The sequence below is a fragment of the Mirounga angustirostris genome, unplaced genomic scaffold (assembly GCF_029215605.1).
Source record: "Mirounga angustirostris isolate CCGP_5_RB_7025 unplaced genomic scaffold, mMirAng1.0.hap1 SCAF_1, whole genome shotgun sequence".
In the NCBI taxonomy this organism is placed as follows: domain Eukaryota; kingdom Metazoa; phylum Chordata; class Mammalia; order Carnivora; family Phocidae; genus Mirounga; species Mirounga angustirostris.
In genome coordinates, this window is record NW_026991709.1 from 9,539,303 (window position 1) to 9,559,584 (window position 20,282).

General features: G+C 51.6%; 1 protein-coding gene across 2 annotated transcripts; it reads right to left on the bottom strand.

Moving 5' to 3' along the window:
* Positions 1–1,261: 1,261 nt before the first annotated feature.
* CHAF1B (chromatin assembly factor 1 subunit B) lies at positions 1,262–20,219 on the bottom strand. Of its 2 annotated transcripts, none has more exons than XM_045902482.3 (14): positions 20,082–20,219; positions 19,177–19,312; positions 18,616–18,748; positions 16,980–17,097; positions 16,243–16,346; positions 13,048–13,144; positions 11,448–11,532; positions 9,813–9,906; positions 7,194–7,263; positions 7,005–7,096; positions 4,976–5,138; positions 3,419–3,799; positions 2,791–2,885; positions 1,262–2,048 (listed from the first exon to the last, which is right to left on the bottom strand). In XM_045902482.3, exons 2-14 carry the CDS (start codon positions 19,300–19,302, stop codon positions 1,957–1,959), a joined length of 1,650 nt encoding a protein of 549 aa, XP_045758438.1. In that variant the 5' UTR covers positions 19,303–19,312; positions 20,082–20,219; the 3' UTR covers positions 1,262–1,956. The 2 variants fall into 2 exon arrangements, with proteins under 2 accessions (XP_045758438.1, XP_045758437.1); XM_045902481.3 differs by having other exon boundaries at positions 4,976–5,141.
* Between the last annotated feature and the right edge of the window lie 63 nt (positions 20,220–20,282).

Consider the following 20,282-nt stretch of genomic DNA (forward strand, 5'->3'; position numbering starts at 1 on the left):
GAACCCCGCCTGACCCTCACGCCAGGCTCCTTTTGCAGAAGGCTTCCGCAGTAAGTGCTCGGATGGAAGCAGACCGTTTTAGATCAGGACACGGGGCTGACATCGCCTGGGCTTTTATGGACGATTCGGGAATTCATATTCAGTGACAGCTGACAGACAACTCGTTCTGCCTATAAACCCCTGCTTCAGGCTGTAGGTGCCCCCTGTCCCCCCACGGTTGCTGCACAGAGACAGAGGTGTAGACAAGTCCAGAGTGTGGCCAGGAAAGCAGGCTCACCCACCAGAATGCGGGATCCACGATCAGGTCTCTCTGCACAGGGATCGGTGACCAGAGAATACCCCACTCCAGCCGCAGGAAATGTAAAATCTTTCTTCTCTGAAGAGCTGAGGGCATCTCCCACCCATTATCTTCTCAGGCTGCCAATCAGTGATGATGCAGAGAATAAATAAGAGGAAGCTTTCGGTGGAAATGGTTTAACCACAAGAGACCACACCCGGGCAGAGCTTTTCTCTCAGGATTTCCCAGTCTTGGCTGCACTTGCGAATTACCGGAGCTTTAAAGAATCCTGACCACGCCCCAGTCCCGTTAGGCCACGCCCTGTGGAGGGAGTACCCAGGCGTCAATACTCCAGTCAGTTCTTCGGGTGATTTCAGCACGCAGCGAAGGTTGAGAATCACAGGGCAGAAAGGATACCGTCTGACGTTTTTAAAGTGTCTTCATGTTGAATGTGCCCCACACCCGTGGTCATCACAGCTAAGAATCTGTTCCTCTTCTAGTTCTCTACACCACCGTACATTATCCCTCGTGAGGCACTTTCCCACCTGAAAGGGAGGCAAGCTCTTTTTCTCATTAACTAGGTTATAGATTAAGCAACCCATTGATCCTTTTTCCAGTTCTTTCCTTTGTCGCTGCTGACCTGAGTTCAAAGGGGACACATTGATCCACTCCTCAGCCACTTCCTGTCAGACTTGACCAGGGCTCCTGAATGCTCAGTGAGCTCTCCCAGACTGGAACAAAATCTGGGGTGGTGGGAGCCTCACTTGCACGACTCATGGTGGTCACTATGCCCAAATGACAGGCATCGAGCGTTATGAAATGCATCGGTAGCACCTCCTGTCGGTGAGAAGCAGGAACTACCTCGGGCCCATGACCCCATCCTGGCCCTGCATGCACCCCACCCCACAACCCTGCTTTACTCCCCGCAGAAAGGAGTGCACGTCCTCATCCCCGGGCTGGGGAAAGCAAAGGCAGAGGCATAAATTGCTAAGGCAAGTTCTTTTACTCTGAAAAATCAATCTGAAAAGTTAACCTATTTGGATACCAAGCTGTAGCTAAAGTGAAATCTCAACTCTCTCCCTAAGAAAAAAGTCAAGGAAATAAATATGCCCGAACAGCAACCAGGCTCCTTCTGATGGTAACGGGGTCCCATCTCTGACCCGGTTTTCCTACTTTATTCTCACTTCCTAACTTTCCTGAACAAGCGTTATTACCTTTAAAACCAGAAAGCAAACTAGCAAACTAACTCCTAAAAATCAGTTACGCAGAAGGTCAATTCAACAGAATAAACCTCCTCGAATAACTTTCTCTTTCTCATTCCTGCTTTAGAAGGAGTCCGCTTGCATCATGTCTCTACTTTCCTGCAAGTACTTTTAAGGGAGGATTCACGGTTTCTAGATAACGCTGAACTGCTCCAGTTTCAGAAACTCATCAAAAAGAGGATTTAGTCCATTAAAATGTTCACATCTCCGAGGTAAAAATGTATCTTGAACACAAGAGCAAACATAGTTCTGCAGAAAAACTGGTCCCTGTGTATCTTCTGTTACAGAAATCCATTCCCGAGTGTCCGTCAGGCTCTGCCTAATGTCACTGGTCTCCAGTGTCTCCGGCCCGGCCCCCCGCTCTGTGCGCACGGGGGCCCCCAGACCTGGCAGCCCCCAAGCACCAGACAGGTCTCATCAAGGGTCCAGACCTTGGGGACTTCCTTCGTGCTCACCAAGTCGAGGCCGCTTGAGCTCTGGAGGACTGCCCTGAGGGTCTCCGGGCATCTCTGGAACGTTAACAAACACAGGTTGGCAAGTAAGTGAACACTTCTTTAAAATTAAAAACTGGTGTTTACTGGGCCCCTGGATGGCGCAGTTGGTTAAGCATCCTACTCTTGGTTTCAGTTCAGGCTGTGAGCCCACGATCGTGAGATCGAGCCCCACATTCAGTGCAGGAGTCTGCTTAAGACTCTCCCTTTGCACCTCCCCACCACGCGCTAACTAAAATCTTAAAAAAAAAAGGTGATGTTTACAAAATAAATTTTGTGCCCCGACGAGAACTGAACTGCCTAGCAAGGTCCTATATGGATATAAGAGAAAGGATCCAGTGGTTCTCAATGGGGGCGGGCGGCGATCTCACCTCTCAGGGAACAGTGGGCAATGTCTGGTGACCTCTGAGAATGTCCCAAGGGGGTGGGGGAGGGGAGAATGGGTACCGGCATCCAGAGGGGCCGCCAGCCTACAATCACAGGACAGCCCCCACAGCAAAGAATTATCCAGCCCCGCAGGTGGAGAACCCTGACCTCTAGCACCTCCGAACCCGCCATCTATCATTTACTGTGAGTGGCTGCGCAGGAAGGTGGCCTCCCTGCTGGGCATAACTCGGCAGCCCGAGAGTTTGAACGATGGGTCTAGTAAGATGCATCCCCGCTTTCTCAGAACGGACTTAAGATTAGGTGGTTAGTTTCCAAGAGAACAAAAGAACATAGTCTACTTTACTTATATTAAACCACGACCAATGTCACTCACCTGAATGAATTTCTTCTGCGGGTGGGGTGGAAATTATACTGGTTGGTGCAGAATTCGGCGGAGTATCTGTCTTTAAGGGTATTAAGTTTATCCTCCTTGATTAAAAAAAGTAGTAAAGGGGTACATGGCTCATTAGTGTCATAGGAATCATTTGTGAGGATACCAAATTTCAAAACTACCCCAAGGAGTTGATCATATCATGCAAGACACTAAAAGTTGATGTGCCCACTTATTTAGGAACTAAGGACTATGTTCAGGCACTAAGTTCAGTCATCACATTTACATCTAAAAGTCCCAAAACCTGTGTTTTGCTCATCTCCAATGGCATGATGAACACCCATGGACGCCACGTATGTAAGGCGAGCAGACACGGTTTCTACTATGGAAAGCTCTAGAAACTGGGTGGCGGGCTGCAGCCACGTCTGCCCGTATGCCCTCCCTGACAGGCGGAAACGGGGACCCCGCAGAGGTCTGGAAGCAGGGGGTGGCACTCAGGTCTGTCCCGAAATCTCTCTGGCCACACTACGAAGCCCTTATGGGACGTCCCCTGTTCAACGTTGGGGCCTTCTGGTTTCTATTTTGTTTTTCAACTGCAAGGACAAGTTCTTCTTCCGCCGGAAGTTCTTACCGGGGTGTCGTCTTGCTCCAGGCCTGCAGGGTGTTCAGAGTGACCCTCCGGGATGGGGGCGCTCTTGGGTTTTGAGCGCTAGGCTGCAGGGCCTTCTCCTCGGAAGGTGCTACTGGGGCTGGAGACGGTCTCGCCTGAGGTGGGGGTGTGCAGGGACTGCTGGGGTCTTGGATTCTGCCGGTGGGGGTCCCCTCGGCCAGCCTGGGTCCCGGCGAAGACCCCTGGTGTGGCTGACTCTTCGTTTTCTTTGCTGTGTCGGGCGTTCTCATGCTTAGAACTGGCTTCTCTTTCAAAGGTATTCCAAGTTCATCCTTCTCAAACGTCACAAATGAACAGTAGCCGTCCGTGGAAGAGATGGCCAGGAAGGCCCCGTCGCTGGACCTTTGTTCCCCGAACAGGAAAAAAGGTTAGAAACGGTACCGAAGTCCAAAGGGGCCCCTCTTAAGGCTCTCTTTATTCGTTAGAAAATGCCAGTTCACACAGGATCACAGGCTTGGTGTGAAAGGGAGAAGGGCTTGTGTGCTCCTCACTCCCACCCTTTCCTCCCCAGCCCAGCTCGACTTTCTCAGGCACTGCGACATCTCAGGACTGTCATCAAAAGCACCCAAATAAAGGTGTGATGACCTTCCCCTCCCCACCCCCAAGAAGAAAAAGAAGGAAAAAGGTTATAAAGAGCAAGAAAGAGATGGTGGGTGGGCAGGCCCAGCGGGAGCTAGGGCTGAATCAGGCACCCCGGGGGTGTGGAGGAGCCCAGCAGAAGGCAGAGTGCAAAGTGACTGACAAGCACAGTTCTGGGTGACAGGAGCTCACGGGTATGGGCTTCCTGCCGGGGGGATGGCAAGTCCCCAACAACCAGGGAGCCCACGGGGCACCCCTCAGTTTGAGAATTAGAGGAATCTCCGGGGCATCGGAATGGCATCATTCAGATGTTACTGTTACCATAGGAAGTGGTATTATAGCAAATTAGAAATCGCTTTCTTTTTAATGTTAATTCCTTTAAAAAGATATTGATAGGGGCGCCTGGGTGGCTCAGTTGGTTAAGTGTCTGACTCTTGGATTCGACTCAGGTCATGATCCCGGGGTGTTGGGATCAAGCCCCACATCGGGCTCTTCACTCAGCAGGGAGCCTGCTGGAGATTTTTCTCTGTCCCCCCCCTCGCGCCAAATTGTGCACGCACACATTCTCTCTCAAATCAATCTTTTAATTTATTTTTTAAAGACTTTATTTGAGAGAGGGAGAAGCAGGCTCCCCACTGAGCAGGGAGCCCGACACAGGGCTTGATCCCAAGACCCCGAGATCATGACCTGAGCCAAAGGCAGATGCTCAACTATCTGAGCCAGCCAGGCGCCCCTCAAACAAATCAATCTTAAAAAGAAATGAGAAGAAAAGAGGGAGAGGGGAGAGGAGAAAGAAGAGAAGAGAGAAGAAACGAAAAGAAAAGAAAAACGAAATTAGTAAATACGGGCCAAAAAAGCCATCTATCATGCTGACATGCTCCCCCCGAGGGTCTGGTCCAGGGCCCCAGGCCCTGCAGCTCCTCAGCGCCGGCCACTCACCAGGACACATCACTGAGGGTGTGGTAATGTATGTTAGACACGTAGCCGAACGGGAACGGCTGCTGGGTGTCGTACAAGAGCACGGAGTCCTCAGAAGCCACAGCAAAGACCAGGCGGTAGGGGAGGCGTACCAGCTCCACCCCCGGCTCCTGCGAGGGTCCGTCTGCTGGGGGGGGGGGGGGGGGGGGGGGGGGACAAAGGACAGGAAACAAGGAGCAAACGCCAACAAATCCCCCCCAAAAGCCCTCTGTCAGGGGACATAAATGACATCATTTTACTGAAGGCCAGTTCTAAGAACCCCCCCAGGAACCGGCGAGGACACTTGGTCCTGACCCGAGCGTCGGGGGCACCACAGGAGGTCCAAAAAGACGGGACCGGACGTGTGAATGAAACAGGGCAGGCTGAGGGGCCGCTTTCGGAGAAGGAAAAATAAGGGTCACCGAGAAACATCCTGTCAAGTGACATTTTAACGGTCCTTCAGTTCGTTATGTGCATTCACATCAAGGAATAAGGAGTTAAAAACAGCCGCTTCCAGCCACGGGGCAACAGGGACTGGATGCACTCGCCCACCTGGAGCAACAAACACCAGGCAGAATAGACCAAACGACGGCCTTCCAGACCCCGACCATCAGGCACTGAAGGACACGGATCCCTGAGGGAAGGGAAGTGAGAGGGAGGCCTACATCTGCCTCAGTTTACTTCCAGACTGGAAGCAGGAGGCCCAGGCGGCCGGAGCTCACGGGCAGAGACGTGCAGGGGCCCTTTCTGGTCTCCAGCAGAGCACTGATGGGCGCGAGCATGTGAGGAAACCACCCTAGCACAGAGCAAGAACTACAGGAAAGCCATTCCTGGCACTCCCTGCGGCCAGGGTGGAAAACCTAGCTCTTGGGGCTCAGATGAGCGTACTTTGCTGCAGCAGGGGGGAGATTAGCTGTCGACCAAATGCCGCTGGGGTCCGGTCTATGGAAGAGAAGCAGCGCAGTGTTTCCAAGTGACTTCACCTCATCCCAAAATAAAGCTCAAGAATATTTATAAAAATATATCCAGCAGGGGCACCTGGGTGGCTCAGTCGTTAAGCGTCTGCCTTCGGCTCAGGTCAGGATCCCAGGGTCCTGGGATCGAGCCCCGCATCGGGCTCCCTGCTAGGCGGGAAGCCTGCTTCTCCCTCTCCCACTCCCCCTGCTTGTGTTCCTGCTCTCACTCTCTCTCTGTCAAATAAATGAATAAAATCTTTAAAATATATATATCCAGCATCCACTAAGGTACAGTTCACAATGTCTGGCATCTAACAAAGAATTACCAGGCATTCAAAGAAGAAACGCTGACCCACAACGAGGTGGGGGGGAAAAAGTCAAAGCCACTCCTTTGTAATAACTCTTAATGTCTTTGTGTACAAACCCTGTATCCTGCATGTTCAAGAAGAGGAAAGATGGAGCATGTTAAGTAGAGACGTGGGATATGTAATACAGAAAACTGAGATACAACAGGTAGACAGATCGCCAGGAAGCCAGGGGGTGACGTCAAGTGACCTAACGCACATGTAGGTGGAGTCTCCGGCGGAGAGGTCAGGGCATGACAGAAAATGATGCTATAATGGTCAAAACTGCCCAAATTTGATGAAAACTATAAACCCATAGATCTAAGAAGCTCAGTGAACCCCAAGCATGAGACACCTGAGGAAAACCACACAAAGGCCCATCATAATCTGACTGCTTAAAGCCACAGACAAGATTTCTCTGTTTACATCAAGGAAAAAAAAAAACCCTAAAAAACAAAAATCTAATTCAAACATAACTTTACTGCATAGGAAATGGATGAATGACATTCGACCTGCTTCACTAGAAAAATACGAGTACCTTTCTTCCTTTAAAGTTTAAGTGAAGAAGATGTATTCTGGACAATGCAAAAACTGGACACACGTTCTGAGCTCTCCTCCAAGTAACTAAACTGAACCAAACTCACATACCTTTCCCCACAAGATAAAACCCAAACCGCGACCCGTAGCATGACCACTGCGGCTCTAACGTACCTGTTTCCACCACGGGCCTCAATTCAAAGTAGACCGGACAGCAACGGACAGCGAGCGTCGCTTTGCCAGGACACGGAAGATGAGCGATAGGCCTGGAAGATGGGTCATGACCTTTTTAGAAAGGGCACTGTTTCACACCAAGAGCAAAAAGAAAGGGTAAACGGTTCAACTGTGCCTTCAATTACATACCTTTTAAGATTTTTCCTGGAGAAAACATAAGTCGTATTTGTTACGTTTTCGCCAGATTCCACACATCCAGCTGGGGAAGCAGGGAGAGGGAGAAGAGGCAAGGTTTTATTAGACTGAAGAAGATAAACTCAAGAGCATCCATCCCTGGCTCATAAAATACTCTCCCCCGCTAGCTGTCTGCTCTGGACAATGTTTTTGTGACTGAGGACGAATACAGTCAGTCCCAGTCTGGGCTCGGCTCTCACCCAAGCTCTACCTACCTGTCCCCTCCCCCGAGTGGCCCACCCACCCAGGGCAGCTTGAGGCCTGGGCAGGAAGAACAGAGCAGGGGGCCCTTGCGACAAAGACCTCTGCCAGGGAGACCAGCTACTTCCTGCTGCAGAAGCGCTCTCACTAGACCCCCCGGCTCGGTCCCTGGATTTGAACTTGGCGGCCTGTGCCTGCTCTTTTCCACCTGCCCACTGGAGCCAGGAGGCCACCGGGCGGGGGGGGTGGGGGGCGGCCAGGCCTCCACTACAGTCCCGGCCCCCTGCAGCAGCTGACCTTGCTCTGGGGAGAGCCCACGTTTGAGCTCTTCCACACGCACCCCAGGATGTCCTGAAAACCAGGTCAGACCCGGGCAGAGAATGACCGCCAACCACAGCTCCCTTGGACACCTCTTTCTTGATAACACACACGCGAAATCTCACCTGGGACCACCTCATCCCCACCAGGGTGGGCAGAGGTCCTGTCAGCACTCTCAACCCTCCCCCACCCAGCCCAGCCTGCCATCCTCACCTAACCCATTTGAACAAACCATGGATCATTACTTCCTTTCCCCCATGCTCACACAACCCACCACAACCAGTTACAACTCAACTGCGTATCTATTCATACGGTGCGGTTTTCAGTCCAGCTCACAGAAACGGGGTCTTGTTTACACCTCCTTCCGCTGGTCTGCTCCATCGACCACTCATAAATGCTAACTTGGGTAATGCACCTTTTTACTAGCTGCCTAACATTCACTGCTATGAGGATACCATACTTCATTTACCCATCTTGTTAATCAGTATTGTTTTTTCACAGCTACAAACAATACTTGCAATAAACATGGTTGAAAATATACTTTTTCATACTAGGTTTTCATTTCTTAAAGACTGAGTCTAGGGGTGCCTGGGTGGCTCAGTTGGCTAAGCGACTGCCTTCGGCTCAGGTCGTGATCCTGGGGTCCCGGGATCAAGTGCCGCATGGGGCTCCCTGCTCAGCAGGGAGTCTGCTCCTCCCTCTGACCCTCCTCCCTCTCATGCTGTCTCTCATTCTCTCTCTCTCAAATAAATGAATAAAATCTTTAAAAAAGAAAAAAAAAAAGACTGAGTCTAAGGTGAGGGGCAGATTGGCTGAGGAGGACATGCATTTAACAGTGACCAGACTGTTTTCTGAATAGGCTGTAACCATTCACAATCCCACCAGCAATACCCACATTCTGCTTGCCCATCAGCAGCAATATTTTCACTTTTTTCTGGTCTGAAAAGAATAAAGAGATATCTCTGTGTGTCACTTTAATTTCTATTTCTGTCACTGAGTTTCCAAACCTTTTCCTTTGTGTGCTGAATGCACAGATCTGCCTTTTTTTAATCTTTCACCCATTTTTTTCTCCTGGGTTTTCCTTTTTAAAATCTCATCAATTTGGAAGAGCCATTCTAAATGATATACATAGGCTCTCTCTTTCCTGTGACGTAAACAGTATTTTCCAGTTCTGTTACGTGTTGACTGATTTCGCTTACGGGGTGTTTGCTGTACAAAGGTTCCCCAGTCAAATGCAGTAGAAAAGGCCTATCATTTAAGAACTTCCAGGTTTCCAGTGTTAAGTTTGTCGTCCCTGTTCCTACGATGTCCTACATTTTCACCTTTTAAGTATTGAATTCACCTGGAATTTATTTTTTATAGGTAAGTTAAGGGTCCAGTATCATTTTCTTCCAGATACCTGGACATTCTAGCACCATTCACTCAGTAATTCATTCTTCCCACTGAAACACCACCCAAGTCAGGTATTTAATTCCCTTTGATCTCAGGACCTATTTCTGGATTTTCTGTTCTGGTCCACTCATCTGTTTATTCCTATACTAATAACCATGTTGACTCGATGGTAGCACCAACAGGTATCTGCTGACACTCAAACACCTGCTCAGGTGTTATTATTTTCCATACTTTTAAAACTATTCTTGGGGCGCCTGGGTGGCTCAGTCACTTAACCGTCCAACTCTTGATTTAGGTTCAGGTCATGATCTCAGGATCATGAGATCAAACCCTGCGACAGGTTCCATACTCAAGGCAGAGTCTGCTTGGGATGCTCGCTCTCTTTCTCTCTAAATGGATAAATAAAATCTTAAAGGGGCGCCTGGGTGGCTCAGTTGGTTAAGCAACTGCCTTCGGCTCAGGTCATGATCCTGGAGTCCCGGGATCGAGTCCCGCATCGGGCTCCCTGCTCGGCAGGGAGTCTGCTTCTCCCTCTGACCCTCCCCCCTCTCATGTGCTCTCTCTCTCTCTCATTCTCTGTCTCAAATAAATAAATAAAATCTTTAAAAAATAATAAAATAAATAAAATCTTAAAAAAAAAACCAACAACCTTGTTAAGCCCACCTGGTGTGAGGAGCAAAGATCCATCAGGAGTAAAACTAAGTCTACGAAAGAATGACTTCATGCTGTCATCATGAAACATCCGGTAACTCCTTGCCTGTGGCACACAAGTTTAAACATTAATCCAAATCTTTACATTCACAAGAAAGGCTAACCAGTTTTTTTTTAATTTTACATAGTATCATTTATTACAAAATAATAGATGAAATATATTACAAATCAAATAATCACTCAAGACTGCAAGAGTTGGGGTGCCCGGGTGGCTCAGTCGGTTAAGCGCCGTACTCTTGATTTCGGCTCAGGTCATAATCTCAGGGGCCTGGGATCGAGCCCTGAGGCCACATTCAGCAGGGAGTCTGCTTGAGATTCTCTCCCTCTGCCGCTCACCCCACTCTCTCTCTCAAAAATGAATAAATCTTAAAAAACTGCAAGAGTCTCATGAAGACTAACTGCCCATTCGTGTTTGTTAAGGAAAGCTGTGTGTGTCGGGGCACCTGGGTGGCTCAGTCCGTTAAGCCTCTGCCTTCAGCTCAGGTCATGATCCCAGAGTCCTGGGATCAAGTCCTGCATTGGGCTCCTTGCTCAGCAGGAAGCCTCCTTCTCCCTCTCCCTCTGCCCCTTGCACCCCCTCAAATTAAAAAAAAAAGAAAGCTGTGGGTATACATGGGTGTGTGGGGGGGGGGGGCTCTACGGTTATTTTACAAAGCCTCGATGAGAACACAGCACACCGTGAGCAGTGGTTTGTCTGGAGAATGAGACTGGGGTGGGGGGACGCAAGACAACAACCAGGGGCCCTTTGTTATCTGTGTGTGTCCACTTAGAATTTCCAACTTAATGAACACTTCTTAGAAAACACTCCACTACTAAACTGGTAGACCTATCTTTCCAAACATGTCTTAAACACCTGTGTGGGATGGTTTTTGCTCCAACTCACTGACACTTGATGAACACTAAGCATTAGCTCTCCAGGACCCTAAGACCCAGCGTCACCCTCCTCACCACAGGGGAGCTCGCCCGCGTCACCAGTAGCCACTTGCCTGAGGATGGGATTCACACTGTGTCCCTTTTTTGTTCCAGTGACCGACCTGCTCCCTTTTGCCTAAGTGCCTGTGTAGTCTTGATTCTTCTAGGACCAATGGCTGGGTCTCCGTTGTCCGCTAGCAACATTCTCTCCATACCGACCAGAATGGTATACGGCCTCTTGCCAGACAACCTGATGCTTGACCCACCTGCCTTCCTGTTGCACAGTGCCGGGGTCCCCCTAGGTCAGAAGTTCTCGACCCTCACTACACCTCAGGATCCCAGAGGCCCTGCCAACCTCAAACCAAGTGAATGACATCTGGGGGGAGGGGGACGGGTGCCCATATTTCTTAATGCTTCCAGGGGACTCCACAGTGAGCCAGGGTTGAACACCTCTGTCCACCATCAGCAGCTGTCCCCTGCCCCCCCAGATGTCCCCAGTCCCATGCACACCGGCCCAACGGTCTAACTGAGCCTTGACTGGATCTGAGGAAGTACAAGGTAGTTCAAGCGTCAGGGGCCTGAGACCAGCGGTTTAGCCATAAGACACAGAGGAGCTCATGACCTCCCGAATCTCAACGCAAGCCCTGCTAAAGTAGAAGGTCAAGTATTTCCTACCTCTCCTTCGGCCCCTATTCCAGACAGCATTTTTGAGACATTAAAAGCCACACGTTTCTTCTGGGTGCTGTAGACCCTCAGGATCCTAAAGAAAGAAGAAGACTCTGACTGGTCCCTTCTAGTGAATGAAGTGTTTCACACACAAGCAACCAGTACCAAAACTGAAGACCGATTAAACAATGTCAGCCTGCGAGACCACCTGTAGTAACGACTGTCACCCTGTCACACATTAATTGTGGCAGAAGCAAGCCACCGAGGCAGGTCACTAATGAAGTGAGGAAATAGGTCATAACTTCATTTCTTACTTAACGTTTCAACTTACCAAGTAAGATGGGCTTTAGGCCTGGCCTTTTCAGGCTTTGGACACTCAGCCCAGTGGTGATTTCTAAGACTATGGTGATAAGTCTTAGATAAGATATGGGTTTCAAATGGTCTTGCCCTCAGGGATTTGGAAGAGTAAGGAAAACACCAGCATATAAATTTGGTTGTTGCTAATTCATATTATTCCCACTAGCTAATCAGATCCTTATATTTCTGATTGCCCAAATAAAACACACAGATCAGAAAATAAATGCACATACAATATAAAGGTGTCTATTTTTCATAGCTTCTCCTAATGCTTCCACATTGCTGGGCCATCTGAAATCAAAGGTGTTATGATTAAAAGTAGTCGGGTAGGGCGCCTGGGTGGCTCAGTTGGTTGGGCGACTGCCTTCGGCTCAGGTCACGGTCCTGGAGTCCCGGGATCGAGTCCTGCATCAGGCTCCCTGCTCGGCGGGGAGTCTGCTTCTCCCTCTGACCCTGCCCCTCTCATGCTTTCTCTCTCTCAAATAAATAAAAATCTTAAAAAAAAATAAAAAATAAAAAATAAAAAAAATAAAAGAAGTCGGGTAAATACTCAAAAAGACTATTCTGACCGGTGAGTAACATACCCAGCACCTCTGATGTTTAGTTCCTTGTTTCAAGAACACAATTAAATGCAGGACACCAGCAAACACAGCAACAAAAGCTCCTTCCAAAAAAGACAAAATATTCTAGGTTTACATTAATTTAAGTGGAATCATTAAAATCCCCGCAGTAGTAAACTATAATCAAAAAGTGAAATAGGGGCATCTGGCTGGCTCAGTCGGTGGACCGTGCGATTTGATCTCGAGGGTTGTGAGTTTGAGCCCTGCACTGGGTGTAGAGATTACTTAAAGATAAAATCTTAAAAAAAAAAAAGAAATATCGAAGAAGGGGCACCGTTAGGTGCCCCTTCTTGCCTAAGTCATAGCTACATAAAACACTTTTTCTTTAAAAGTTGCCCATGACATTCAAATGTAATTCAAAGCTCTCTATGCATTCATTCACCCATTCAATAAAGATTTACTAAGCACTACATATAAGACACTTGCCCTAGTTTCCAATTTCTTGTTATAGTGTAAGAGTAACAGTAAAGCCAAATGCTTTATATGAAACCAAGAACGTGGATGGATGGATAGATGGACAGATGGGTGAATCAAACCTAGACTTTGCTTTATTATTGGTTAAGTGGTGATGAAAACACCTCTGCAGAAAGATTAAGCCAGTAGAGAAGACAACTTGCCAAATACTTACGTACCTGTCACAGCTGAGCGTAGCAACATACTGACCCAAGGGGTCCCAGGTTACTCCTTGGACATAACTTTTATGTTCATTAAAGATGGAGATCTTTTGTCCTGTGAATAAAGCACACAACAGCATTATGGAAACCTACTCAAGCACGAGTGGCGTCAACTACACTTTAGGTATGACGCCCTTTACCCCATTCCATCATTCTGCCTCTGCACCACGCTCTGTGTCGGGCTCTGGGGAGACAAAGAGGACCCCGCAGCTTCTGGGAAGAGACACACCCATGGACGGGCAGCATGGGACACAGAGGGGCAGCTGAGGCAGCAGTGAGGGTCAAGAAGGGGACGAGGCGAGTTCAGCTCTGCAGGTCAGGCGGGATGAAGGGGGTCATGAAGGAGCAGGTATTGTGAGCAGATCCACGGCAGGAAGGGAGGGCAGTTTAGGCACGGGGAGCAATAAGTAAGGGAGAATTCTAGAGGGTCATGTCCAGGGCCAAAATGGCAACACAGGGAGGATAGGAGGTACATGACTGCGACCCTCGTGTACAAGGAAAAGGTTCTGGGAATTCAAGGTGCGGCCGAGAGCAACACTCGACTGGGAAGCGACCTGCGTGACGAAGATGAAACCGAGGTTCACAGAGCACACGGGCAGTACCCTAGTTAGGAGGTGACAGCAGGCCAGGCCGGAGGCGGGGGCCCGAGCAAAGCTAGCAGGGATGGAAAAGGGACTCCGTGGAAAGAGATTAAGCCAGTAGTGCATGAAGATTAGCTGGACAAAGAGAGGAGGGAGTTATGAAGCCGTGGCCATTCAACACAAACAAAAAACCCCAAAACCCTCTTCTCTGAAAAGGAGTCTACACTCGCTCACTCACCTCCCCCAGTCGTCTTCTCTCAGCCCTCTGCAGTCTGGCTTCCGCTCCCCTCCAAAAGTTGCCCGTGACCCCCTGACTCCCCCCGTGTCCGTGAAATGCAGCGAGTGTGCTTCAGGCTAACGACCACCCCCCAGCCTTCCTGCGAGTCCTTTCGGGGAGTCTGTGGCATTAAGGTGGCCCGGGGCTGGGGGATGGCACCTCCTCAGACGCCCTCTGAGTTTTACAAGTCTTTTTCACCCACAGTTGCGTCGCTGGGTCGGTGTGTGAGTGCGGGGGTTTCTGGAGAGGGACTCTGGAAGCGACCTGCCCTGGGGCTCGAGCGGCTGCCCTGGGGCCCGAGCGGCTGCCCTGGGGCCCGAGCGGCTGCCCTGGGGCCCGAGCGGCTGCCCCGGGGCCCCTGCCCTTGCTGCTCCCACAGGCTGGAGCCTCCTCCCCGAAGGAACGCCTGCGGCCCGCCCCTGCCTCGGGCCGCAGCAGCCTGCCTGGCACTGCCGCCCCAACGTCACACCCGCCCCCGGCGTCACGCCCGCCCCCCGGCGTCACGCCCGCCCCCCCCACGTCACACCCGCCCCCCCCCACGTCACGCCCGCCGCCCCCCCCCGCGTCACGCCCGCCCCCCCCCCCCCCGGCGTCACGCCCGCCGGAGCAGCCTGCCTGGCACACCCGCCCCCGACGTCACACCCGCCCCCGACGCCACACCCGCCCCCGACGCCACACCCGCCCCCGCGTCACGCCCACCCCCCCCCCGACGTCACGCCCGCCCCCCGACGCCACGCCCGCCCCCCCGGCGTCACGCCCGCGCCCCCGGCGTCACGCCCGCGCCCCCGGCGTCACGCCCGCGCCCCCGGCGTCACGCCCGCCCCCCGGCGTCACGCCCGCCCCCCGGCGTCACGCCCACTCCCGACGTCACACTTGCCCCCGACGTCACGCCCGCCCCCCGCCGTCACGCCCGCCTCCCGACGTCACGCCCGCCCCCCGACGTCACGCCCGCCCCCCCCCGGCGTCACGCCCGCCCCCCCCCGCGTCACGCCCGGCCCCCCCCCCGGCGTCACACCCGCCCCCAACGTCACGCCCGCACCCCGGCGTCACGCCCGCCTCCCGACGCCACACCTGCCCCCGACGTCACACCCGCCCCCCGACGTCACGCCCGCTCCCGACGTCACACTTGCCCCCGGCGTCACACCCGCCCCGACATCACACCCGTATCTGACGCCCCACTGGCACGCAGCCTCCATCTTGTAGGATGTAATGACCTGGCCACGTTCAAGGTCGTTCCACCTGGCTTCAGGGGGCTGCTGCGTGGACTGTCCACACAGACACTGAAACTATCCGGAGCAATGGCCTGATGTGGGAAAGAGAAGACCACGGGGACACTGGCCCTCCATTTTGCCAAAGTCCGGGACAGAGGTGGGGCAAGAGAGAGGGGGTCTGGCTGAATGGCAGGACCTAGAACGAACAGACTTTCACAGAGTGGATAATCCAGAGGTGCAGGCCGCGCGGGGGCGGGGGGGTGCCTTCTCCACCCTGACTCCCTCCCAGCGCTCTCGGGCCACGGGAGGACCAGCCGGGAGCACCAGCGGGAGCCCGGCAAGAGGCTGCGAGGAAACATCAAGGCTGAGTACCGGTCTGCAGGGGGCAGAAACGGCCCAGCGTTAGCCACTAAGCGGCTTTTGGCATTTCGCTGCCATTCTTACAGATTCTCACATGTCTACTGTCTCCCCACCCAGAGAACAGGTTCTATAAATGAGCGAGGTTGTCCTTGGCTGTCCTTGCTGTCAAACGGACACCTGACCCTACCTTTCCCAACACGGCGAATTCAGGGCCCATCGATGACGACGACGTGCTAAACCCAAGAGCCTGAGTTCCACGAAGACGGGGTGAGCCCTGCCCCCAACACGTCTGCATCCCCATACATGTGGGACGGACCTCGCTCCGGCACCACGGCTAAGCCTCCTGCACTTGGCCTGGGACCCTAAAACTGAGTCGGATCCATGACACAGGGGCATCCTCACCTGCTGAGCCAGACACCTATTTTAGTTCACTCAGAAACTCTTCTTATGCCTTTAGAGATAAAGCAGGTTATGGGCGCCTGGGTGGCCCAGTCGTTAAGTGTCTGCCTTCGGCTCAGGTCTGGATCCCGGGGTCCTGGGATGGAGGCCCACATTGGGCTCCCTGCTCAGCGGGGAGTCTGCTTCTCCCTCTCACTCTACCCCCATGCCCTCTCTCTCTCAAATAAATAAATATTTAAAAAATAAAAAAACATACAGCAGATTAGACTTTTTAGCCACTTAGAAGATTACTTCCCCCTGACAATAAGAGAAACGTGTCAGCTACCTTTACTGACGTCCCATATGATGGCCGTATTATCCACAGAGGCAGAAGCCATTAAATTCCCATCGGCTGCCCAGCAAATATCGTACACATCTTCTAAGTGGCCCCTGGAGTCCAAAGAGGAGGAAGAGGGGGAAAAAGCAAATCTTGTCTCAACAAGAGAAAAACCATCAAAAATTTACAGGCAAACTCGGAGACCATACATTAGGATTTTAGAAATTTCCATGGGAACTATATTAGCTGCAGCTAGGATCTGCTACCTTCACGGGTAGTAATAGCTTTATAATTGATTCAATCTGACTAAAGAAAATTTTATAGCAGAAATAAAACCCATTTTGGGGCGCCTAAGTGGCTCAGTCGGTTAAGCGTCCAACTCTTGGTTTGGGCTCGGGTCATGATCTCAGAGTCATGAGATCGAGCCCCGTGTTGGGCTCCGGGCTGGCTGTGGAGCCTGCTTGAGATTTTCTCTCTTCCTCTGCCCCCTCCCCCTCAACTCTCTCTCTTAAAAAAAAGAGAAAGAAAGAAGATCCATTTTAATCGTGTTTCTAAGTCAAAATGCAGAGCACCTGACTGGCTCAGTCAGTAAAGCATGCGACTCGATCTCAGAGCTGTGAGTTCAAGCCCCATGTTGGATGTAGAGCTTACTTAAAAATTTTTTTTAAATAATAAAAAAATGCATGTGAGTTGAATGCATTCAGATCAGTTAGATAAATCACTCCCGTGGGCCCTCCCCAAGTTACCTCAGGGTTTTTATGACAGTCCAATTCTCCTTATTCAGCTGAGCCTCATCCTCATCCTGAAAAGCAATCTGTTCTGGCTCCTTGTTGTCGTTGACCTTCCACAACAGAATGACAGCATCTGTGGAGTAATTCGGTTAAAGATAAGCCATGCTTTTTGCATGCTCCTTCATTTCTGGGCTTTTAGGATATTAAACCCTATTTACATTGTTCAATAGACACTATGGTCACCATGAGTGACTTCTAAGAATTTGGACAGGACAAACAGGTTTGCCTTCTGATCTAAAACTCCAAAATCAAATTCATACCAGATCAGAGCTATCCAGAGTCACATGCAACAGAAGAGTCCATAGGCCGGCAAAACACCACTACAAAGCGCTATGTTAACAAATCCTAAGGCATTACCTATGAATGGCTGAATAGGGAAAAACCAAGAGCCATCAAGCAAGGATTGGCAAATCATTCCCACCTATCTTAGCCTCAGCAGGATTTAGCATCTTAACTCCTCAGTGACCTCACCTGTAAAATGGGGATAACAGCATATAACTACCTGATAGGGCTTTCTTGGGGATTAAATTAGTTAATATGCATAAGCACTTAAAACACAATGCCCAGCACATGGAGACGCATGGACGCATTAGCTACTCATATGGACACATCAGATACCTCAGCCTGATGTCATCCATTGTCTGGGTGCTCCAACTCCCTGTGCTCTGACCCCAACTCTCCACACAAGTCTGAGCACCACTTGGCTTCCCTCTGAATGCCAGCAGGACAGTCACTGAGACGGCTGTATGGGCACAAGTGTGGAATTCTGGGAGCCGGGTGGAGAGGAGATCAGCCTTGACATTGGCAGGTGGACACTCTCCACTGCTAACAGCAGGTTTCTGGGCCTCCAAGGCCAAAGGACTTGGCAAACCAAAGGCTGTCCTGTGCGACCTCTCAGAAGACAGCCTGCCGGCCTCCCCCAGTGGCGTTCCCCACTTTCCACCTTTCCCTCTGTGCACACACGCCCTGGACACCACGGCACTGAACTTCACCGGGTCGCTTTCCTCCTTCTGCAAACAAAACCTGTGATGTGTTTTATTTTCTAGTAACTTCTAGACTCTTCTGGTGTCAAAGCATGGTAAAAAGATTTACTCTTTTGGTAGTAGTTTTATGCTATTTAAGCACAAGCAGAAAATATGAATCAATCTACTCCCACCAAGGAAACATAATTTAGAGGGCCATTCAGACAATTCTCCCCCAAGTGAATTAATTAATTACGAGAGACGTAGAAAAGACTGTGATCACTTAGATACCAAGCCAGCAATCAAACAAGGCCAGGACAGCTGTATTGGAACACTGCCAAATGGTAAGTGCCCTGCTTGTCTCCACCAGCAGAGTGGGGTGAGGGGGAGTCGCTGGGGGTGGGGGTGGAGTGGGCATTTACAAACAGCTCTTCTCAGGTTAAGCTTGCTGTCCTCCATCCCTTCATGTTCCTCAGAATGCTATTTTACTAAACTATCTAAATGACAGATTGAGAGGTCAAATGACCTCTAAAATAAAAAAGCATACTTAGCTCAGATCTCGCTATTTAACATGAGACACAAAGGTATCTGGTTTCTAAGGAATTTTGAAGGCTAATACTAACACTCACCATCTCCTCCTGATGCTAAAATTTCCCCATTTGGAGAAAAACGCACAACATTGACAGCTTTGGTATGGCGAGCAAGATTGGACAAAAATTCAACAATGGCCTTTCCGTCGGGTCCTTTTTCCACCTTCCAGATCTGTTGATAACCAAAACATTCGTTCAGAGAACCGTATAGTGAGCACCTACCATACTGTGCTTACTAAAACAACACCAGGCTAATTTTCAGGAAGAAAAGTTTTTCTTTTGCTACATAAAATGGAACTTCTTTCTAAAACGTAAACTAACAGTCCATTGCTCGCTGCCCTCCCTCCTACCTCTTTCTAGTGCAAACTGTTCCCCAACAGGAACTGGCTCGAGATTCTAATTTCATGAGCATCCAGCTTATTTGGGAAACATTCCCCAAGGAGCAAAGCTTTCTTCTGCTTTCATGGTTCATTCAAGGCCCTGAGAATTTCTCTCTCTGCGCTAGATGACAGAATAGTCGGAGTTTGTTGACACTAGCCTTAAAGGAAAGAATGGAGAAGGAAGCTTCAGCAGCGCTTCTCTGTATCCCTCCCAATTTACCCGAACCGCGGTGTCCACGCCCGCGGACGCCAGTCTGTGGATCCTCCCGGCCGCGCCATGCTGGAAGTCCAGGCTGTACACCGGCTCCTTGTTGTGCCAGGCTATTTCGCAAGTAATGACTTTCATCCTCCCGAGCCTTGAGGGAGCAAAACAAATTCCTCCAGCACCGTTCTTTTCCCAAAGACAGGAAAGCTGAAAATCGCTGGTAATGAACTATCAGAGCAGGAAAGGGGTCCTGAACGCTTATTATGAGCCGGGAACCCTGCTCATCATTAAAAATGCACGCTGTACCGGGAAAGGATGCCAGTGTTGACCTCTCACGTAACGCCTTGCAGGTGCGCCTAAAAAGCTTCACTGAGCCAGGCTGTTGGGTTTATTTTACTGCTACGTCCGGAAAAGCAAAATGGAACACCCAGGCAGAGGAAATTAAGGGGCCGGGCCCTGCTGCGCGACCGCCCCCGCTTGGTGGGGGTTGGGGGGCGCTCCCGGAGAGGCAGGGGTCGGGTCGCTCGGGTGAGGGGCTGTCCGGGGCAAGGGGCCGCCCGGGAGAGGCCGCCTGGGGGAGGGGACCGCTTGGGGGGGTAGGGGAGCCACGGGGGACACCCACCTCCCAGGGGCGGGGGCCACCAGGAGGAGGGGGTCGCCCAAAGGAGGGAACCGGGGCCGGAGAGGACCTCCCCGCGTTCGCAGGCCGCAAGGGACGGGGCGCTCGGCCGGGAAGCCGAAAGCAGGCCTGGCCCGGTGGAGGCCGCACCGGGCCGGGGCGGGGACCGGCCGCCCGAATGCACGCCGCTCCGGAGCTATGCCGGGATCCGGGGGCCCGCCCTCAGCGAGATCCTCTCGCCCCCGTCCGGCCCCGCAGGGAGACCGTGGGGACGCCGGAGCCAGCGCCGGGGAAGCAGTACCTGCACGGACACGGTCAGTCGACTGCACCGCCGCCTCCCGCCGCCGCTTGCGCTTCTTCCCGCGCGCCGTAGACCCCGCCTCCAAGTGGGCGGGACTCCGCGCGACGCCCCGCCTCTTTGTTGGTGGGACTGTTCGCCCCGCCTTCGTGTGGGCGGGATTGCGTGGCGCTCCGCCCCTCCTCCGGCCGCCGAGAGTGGTCC